Genomic DNA, 7,157 nt, shown 5'->3' on the forward strand with positions numbered 1-7,157 from the left:
TGTGGTGCAGGGACCATGGGTCACCACAGCCCCTCTCCCACACAGCTGGGGTGCTGGGGGTGGGTGTCCTTGTGTGGGAGGGGATGGTGCCCTGGGGGGAGGCAGTGCTAGACAAGGGCTGCCCACTGCCAGCTGGGCACGGCCATGGTAGTTTTGTGCCTCAGTTTCCCCACAGGGTTATGGAGGAGCAAGTGCTTCTGTGGGGAAGCTGTAGGCCTCCGGGCAAGCTGAGGAGGAGGGGTGAGGGTACACGGCTGTGTCCCCTCCCTGGGGGCATGGCAGGGGTGAGATGGGGCCTCAAGGTATGAACCGAGGTGTTGAGGCAATAGTGGGGGCTTGGCCCAGGGTGGTTGGATGGAGAAGGGAAGGAGAGGGGGCCGTGCTGGTGTGAAACCTCGAGCAGCTGCTGGGGCTTGGTGGCAGTGCCACCCAGAGGTGTTTGGGACCCCCAGGCCATCAGCCACCCTCTGGGCACCCCGGAGGGTGTGCAGGGTTGTAAATAGCTGTACCTGGGAAACACAGGGGCGAGCAGGGCTGAGTGTGCCCTGCTGAGCTCGGGGCACTCCCGAATAAACACTGCCTTTGGGACAGACTGTGTGTGCTCTGCGGGGACGGGCCTGGCCCCCACCACGGAATCCTGAGCCCTGCAGGGCACACGGGGCTGTCCCTGGGGCTCCGGGGAGGTGGCAGCAGTGGGTGGCACTGCTGGTGTCTGGTGGCTGGTGCCACCACTGGGTGTTGCTGAAGGCACTGGGAGCACTCAGAGTCACTGCTGGGGACACAGGGAAGTGCTGGGGCCCTGGGGAAAGTTCTGGAGCACTGGGATGTGGTACTGGGAGCTGGTACTGGGCGGTACTGGTGGAATGGAGCAGGGGAGACACTTCACAGAGGGCACTGAGGGTGGTGGTGGATGGTGCTGGGAGCACTTTGATGGATACTGGGGGGGCACCAAGCTGCTCTGAGTAGCTCCAGGAGGCACTGGGGTCACTTCTAAAAGGTCCTGGGCTGTACTGGAGGTAGTACTGGGCACTGCTGGGAGGGCTAAAAGTACTGAGGCACTAGGATTGGGCAGTGGGAGCTGGTACTGGGAGCAGTGGTGGTGGTTCCAGTTCCCCGGGGTGCCTGGGGCTGTGGTGGGCGGCACTGGGCTGTGGTGGGCGGCACTGGGCTGTGGTGGGCAGCACTGGGCTGTGGCAGGGCCCTGCTCAGCGCTGGGCTGATGGAGCAGTGCTGCGCTCCCCTGGCAGCCTTGAGAGGCTCTGCTGTGGGCACTGGGGTGCTGGGGCTGTGCTGGCTCAGCACTGGGCACACTGGTGGGGTGCAGAGCTGTACTGGGGGTGCTGCAGTGCTGTACTGGGAGCTGCAATGGGCTGTACTGGGAGCACTGGTCTGTACTGGGAGCGCTGGTCTGTACTGGGAGCACTGGTCTGTACTGGGAGCTGCGCTGGTCTGTACTGGGAGCACTGGTCTGTACTGGGAGCTGCACTGGTCTGTACTGGGAGCTGCAATGGGCTGTACTGGGAGCACTGGTCTGTACTGGGAGCTGCACTGGTCTGTACTGGGAGCTGCGCTGGTCTGTACTGGGAGCACTGGTCTGTACTGGGAGCTGCACTGGTCTGTACTGGGAGCTGCAATGGGCTGTACTGGGAGCACTGGTCTGTACTGGGAGCTGCACTGGTCTGTACTGGGAGCTGCGCTGGTCTGTACTGGGAGCTGCGCTGGCCGCTGCCGCCCTCTGGCGGCCGAGCGAGGCGCTGCAGGAGCGGGGACAGAGAGCGCTGGGGACAGATGGGGACACCGGGGAACTGGGCTGTACTGGGGACACTGGGGACAAATGGGGACACCGGGGAACTGGGCTGTACTGGGGGCACTGGGGACAAATGGGGACACCGGGGAACTGGGCTGTACTGGGGACACTGGGGACAAATGGGGACACCGGGGAACTGGGCTGTACTGGGGGCACTGGGGACAAATGGGGACACAGGGGAACTGGGCTGCACTGGGGACACTGGGGACAAATGGGGACACCGGGGAACTGGGCTGTACTGGGGCACTGGGGACAAATGGGGACACCGGGGAACTGGGCTGTACTGGGGGCTGTACTGGGGCAGTCCCGGCGGGGCCGGGAGTCACCGGGATGGGGACACCGGGCGGTCGCTGCGGTGCTCCTTGGGATACTCGGCTTTGCTGCCGTGGCCACACGGTGGTGGCAGTGGGGGCACGGTGGCAATGGGGACATAAGGGGGGGCACTGGGAAGGCACACCGAGGGACCCAGAGACATTGGGGGGCTCACTGCGGCTGGGATGGTGACCCGGAGTGGCGCTGCAGTGTCCCTGCACGTTGGACAGGGGTTTTTGGATTGCGGGGTACATGGTCCCTGCACAGGAACTGGAATTGTTTGGGAGCACTGGGATTTCCTCCGTGTCACTGGGGAGTGTTACTGGAGAGGGCTTTGGAATCGCTGTGGAGGGTGTGCGGGTGTCCCTGAGGACATGGTGCAGGTGTTGCTGGAGGGCCTGGGGACGCTGTGGAGGTGACACTGAGCTGGCCTGGTGGCACTGGGAGTGTCCTGGGGGGTGGCTGGGCAGGCACACTCAGCAGTGCACCCGGGGGCATGGGGACATTACTGGAGGGTTCTGGAAGGGTCCCTGGGGACGCAGGGTGTGGTGGCTGAGGCTGACGTTCTGTCACTGCGGGGAGTGCCTGTGGGGACACTGGCGTGGCGTACTGGGGTAGGACACTGGGCACTGATCCAGAGCAGGGGGTTTGCCCAGGTGGGATGGGGACAACGGGGACATCTGCTCCCGCTCTGACCAGATCCCAGCGGACACACCATCCCCACCCCTCAACTCCAAACCCCTGGGGTCCACGGCAGAGCCGGACATGGGGAGGGGTCCCGCTTCCCGCAGGGTGGCCGGGTGTCTGCCCCAGCCCCGGGTGGGGACAAAGCTGGGGGCTGCTGGGGCCGGGGCACCCCCCCGGCAGAAGTGCTGACACCGGGAGCCGCGGGATGCTGAGCTCAGCCCGCCGCAGATTGCAGGGGGTTTATCGGGGGGGCCCAGCTTAAGCCCCGGGTGCTGAGCGCAGCCCCGGCAGGCGGCCCCGCCGCACCTTGGCCCCGTCCTTGTGGCACACCGGGCGGGCGGCGGGCACCGGAGCGAGCGCTGGAGGCGGCGGGAGGCTGGAGCTCGCTGCCCATCCTGGTGCTGACCTCCAAGGAGCAGCTGGTGAAGCGCAGGGCTGCGGGGCTGAGCATGGGAGCCGGGGCCAGTGCCGAGGAGAAGCACTCCCGAGAGCTGGAGAAGAAGCTCAAGGAAGACGCTGAGAAGGATGCCAGGACCGTCAAGCTGCTGCTGCTGGGTAAGGGGGACACAGCACCCGGGGGGACAGACCCATCCTTTGAGCATCTCACCCTAACAGCCCACCCAAGGTGCCCCTGAAACCTGCCAGTGCCCCTCAACCCAACCAGCACACCCCACAACTGCCCCCAAACCCAACCAGCCAATCCAGCACCCCCTGGCCCCCAGATGTTCCCCCAAACCCAAGCAGCCCACCCTCACAGTTCATTCAACATTCTCCTGACTCACACAGGAGCCTTAAAACCAAGCAGCCACCCCAACATCAGCCCCATTCCCAGCAGCCCTAAACCAAACTTCCCCTTCTCGAGAGGCCACCCAGTGTTTCCCTGATGCCTCCAGCACCTTTAAACCAAACCAGCATCACCCAGGAGTGTCCCCAACAGCCTCCCACTCCCAGGCATCCCTAAAACCAACCAACCACTCCTCAATAAACACCCAAAGTTTCCCTGACCCCACTCTAAACCAAATCAGTTCAACAGTCCTGTTCCTAAGCACCCCTAAACCCAGTCAGCCCAATTTAGCAGTCCTCTGACCCCCACAGCACCCCTAAAGCCAAATACCCAACCCAAAAGCCCATCCAATGTTTCCTTTCTCCCTCTGAACCCCTAAACCCAACCAGCCACCCCAACAGCCCCCCCATTCCCAGGACCCCCTAAACCAGCTCATCCCAACTTGGTCAGCACCCCTTACCAGGCACCCCAAACACAACAGACCATCTCAACATGAAGATCCTGAGATCCTAAGGTCCTGAGACCTACCCCCATGATCCCCTGGCTTCTATATATCCCTCAATCCAACCAGCCCACCTAACACTCCCCCCATTCCCCAACCAACCCATCTTAAGAGCCTACACCAACACTACCACCCCAGCCTGTCAGCACCCCTGCCCCATCCTCCTAGGGACCCCCATGCAGCCCCCTGTGTGTCCCTGGAGCCCCCTTGCGCTGTGTGTCCCCCCCAGTCCCCCAGTGGTGCCTGAGGATTGGGGTGCTGTGTATGTGGTGGGGCCATGGGTGGCATCACTGTCCTCACAGCCTGGCCCAGGGGGTATCTGCCTGCACAGCCACAAGTTTGGGGCATTGGCTGGTGGGTGGCAGGGTTGCAATGCCACCATGTCCCCAGCCCCTCCCTTGGGTTCCTGAGAGTGTCCCTGGCTGAGCCACTTCAGATCCCATTAGACACAGCGGCTCAGGCTAACCTTAATGCCCTGGCACCAGGCTGTTAATCCCCTGCACACCCTGAGCCATGGACCAGCCAACAGTGCCCGCAGCCGCGTCAGGCACCCAGGAGCTCGGTGAGCCAGCACTGGCTCAGCTGGGAGTGCCCATGGATTGGGCACCACCGGCTCAGCTGGGAGTGCCCGTGGCGTGGGCACCACCCTGACCCATGTTTTGTCCCCTCAGGAGCAGGGGAGTCGGGGAAGAGCACCATTGTCAAGCAGATGAAGTAAGTGCCAAGGGGGGGTCACTTGATCGTGCCCACCCCGCACAGTGTCTGTCCCACACGGCAGCGTGGGGTGCCCTGTCCCACTGTGCCTGACTCTGCCCCACGCCACTGCCATGGGGTGCAGGCTCCGTGTGGCTCAGCTCCACGGCACCCAGCTCAGCCCTATGCTGTGATCTGCCCTGGCCAGGATCATCCACCAGGACGGTTACTCGCTGGAGGAATGCCTGGAGTTCATTGCCATCATTTACAGCAACACGCTCCAGTCCATGCTGGCCATCGTGCGCGCCATGACCACCCTCAACATCCAGTACGGGGACACGGCTCGCCAGGTGGGGAGCATTCCATGCTGGGCAGGGGGTTCCCCGCGGTCCCCGGGCCCCACTGACCCCCCTCTCCCTCACAGGATGATGCCCGGAAGCTGCTGCACCTCTCGGACACCATCGAGGAGGGGACCATGCCTAAGGAGATGTCAGAGATCATCGGACGGCTCTGGAAGGACTCGGGCATCCAGGCCTGCTTCGACCGCGCCTCCGAGTACCAGCTCAATGACTCTGCTGGCTAGTACGTGTGCTAGGGAGCGTGGGTGGGGGGCATCAGGGGGGTTCCAACCCGTGTCTCATGCCCACCGCGTGCCTGGCCAGCTACCTGTCAGACCTGGAGCGCCTGGTGACCCCCGGCTACGTCCCCACAGAGCAGGACGTGCTGCGTTCCCGCGTCAAGACAACCGGCATCATCGAGACCCAGTTCTCCTTCAAAGACCTCAACTTCAGGTGGGGGCCAGGCCCCCAGGGAGGGCTGGTGCCGGGGGGTGGGCAGGGAGTGGGGGGTGCTGACGCTCCTTTGTCCTGCCCAGGATGTTTGATGTGGGCGGACAGCGCTCGGAGAGGAAGAAGTGGATCCACTGCTTTGAGGGTGTGACCTGCATCATCTTCATCGCGGCTCTCAGTGCCTACGACATGGTCCTGGTGGAGGATGATGAAGTGGTGAGGAACCGTCACCACCTCACAGCCCCTCTGCTTTGCCCCGGTGATGACCTGGGTGTCACCACGGGGCTGTGTCCCTCTGCAGAACCGCATGCACGAGAGCCTGCACCTCTTCAACAGCATCTGCAACCACCGCTACTTTGCCACCACCTCCATCGTCCTCTTCCTCAACAAGAAGGACGTTTTCCTGGAGAAGATCAAGAAGGCCCATCTCAGCATCTGCTTCCCCGACTATGACGGTGAGTGTGGCGGTGGGGTGCTGGAGGGTTGGGTGCCACCAGCCCCGCAGGAGTCCCCACCAGGTGTCCTCAGCACCCCATGCAAGTGCTGCTGCATGAGCCTGCAAGCTTTACCCACCCGAGGGAGCACGGGGTAATCCCGGGCCGGCGTTCTGGGGGGGACACCAGCCCAGGAAGGGATCCTGCTCACTGCCGCACCACCAGGTCCCAACACCTACGACGATGCGGGCAACTACATCAAGCTGCAGTTCCTGGAGCTGAACATGCGGCGGGATGTGAAGGAGATCTACTCCCACATGACCTGCGCCACCGATACCGAGAACGTCAAGTTCGTCTTTGACGCCGTCACTGACATCATCATCAAGGAGAACCTCAAGGACTGCGGGCTGTTCTGAGCCCCAGCCGAGCACCCCCTCCCCTCGGGACCAGCCCCACTGCTGACCCCATTCCACCTCCACAACCTTCTCCGCTTGCCCCGGACCCCTGGGATTTGATCTGCTCAGCTCCAAAGCCACCCCTGGTGAAGTGGGGAGGGGGGCGAGGCACGATGTCACTCCCCCTCCCCACCAACTCTCCCACTGTGGGGCCCCCAGTTCTGCTGGGGGTCTCTGGGGCTCCAGGTCCTAGGGGTACCTGGATGACCCCGGATACTACAGGGTGCTGGATGCTGCAGGGTGCTGCAGGTCCCTGGGTAACCCTCAGAGCTGTGGGGTATGGGGGTTCCCTTGGGTGCTGAGGGTCCTTGAGTATCCCTTGGAGCAGAGGGGTGTTTGGGGTCCTGGGTGTCCCTAGGTATGTGAGGGATCCTGGGGTGTCCCTGCGTTCCCTGTAGAGCTGGGGTTCCCAGATGACCCTTGGCATTGGGGAGACTGGGGGGTTTCGGGTGCCCCTTGGTGCTGGGAGTCCCTAGTACCCCTGGAACTGAGGGGTGTTAGGGGTTCCCTTGGGTGCTGGGGGGTCAGGTGCCCTCTGAAGCTCTGGGTGCTGAGGTGGTTCCTCGGGTGCTGCTGGGTGTCCATGGGTGTCCCCCTGGAGCTGGGGGTCCTTTGGGTGTGGGGTGTCCATGGGTGCTCCCTGGGGCCGGGGGGTTCCTGTGGGCTGCTGGGTGCAAGGGGTGCTACATCCCCCT

At 63.4% G+C, this 7,157-nt stretch overlaps 1 protein-coding gene across 1 annotated transcript; it reads left to right on the forward strand.

Moving 5' to 3' along the window:
• Positions 1-2,686: 2,686 nt before the first annotated feature.
• On the forward strand, positions 2,687-7,009 carry GNAT1 (G protein subunit alpha transducin 1). The gene is made up of 8 exons (XM_064432494.1): positions 2,687-3,361; positions 4,764-4,806; positions 4,994-5,135; positions 5,210-5,367; positions 5,448-5,576; positions 5,660-5,789; positions 5,875-6,028; positions 6,233-7,009. Exons 1-8 carry the CDS (start codon positions 3,256-3,258, stop codon positions 6,421-6,423), a joined length of 1,053 nt encoding a protein of 350 aa, XP_064288564.1. The 5' UTR covers positions 2,687-3,255; the 3' UTR covers positions 6,424-7,009.
• Positions 7,010-7,157: the final 148 nt, after the last annotated feature.

Source organism: Passer domesticus, chromosome 9 (genome assembly GCF_036417665.1).
Source record: "Passer domesticus isolate bPasDom1 chromosome 9, bPasDom1.hap1, whole genome shotgun sequence".
Lineage (NCBI taxonomy): Eukaryota > Metazoa > Chordata > Aves > Passeriformes > Passeridae > Passer > Passer domesticus.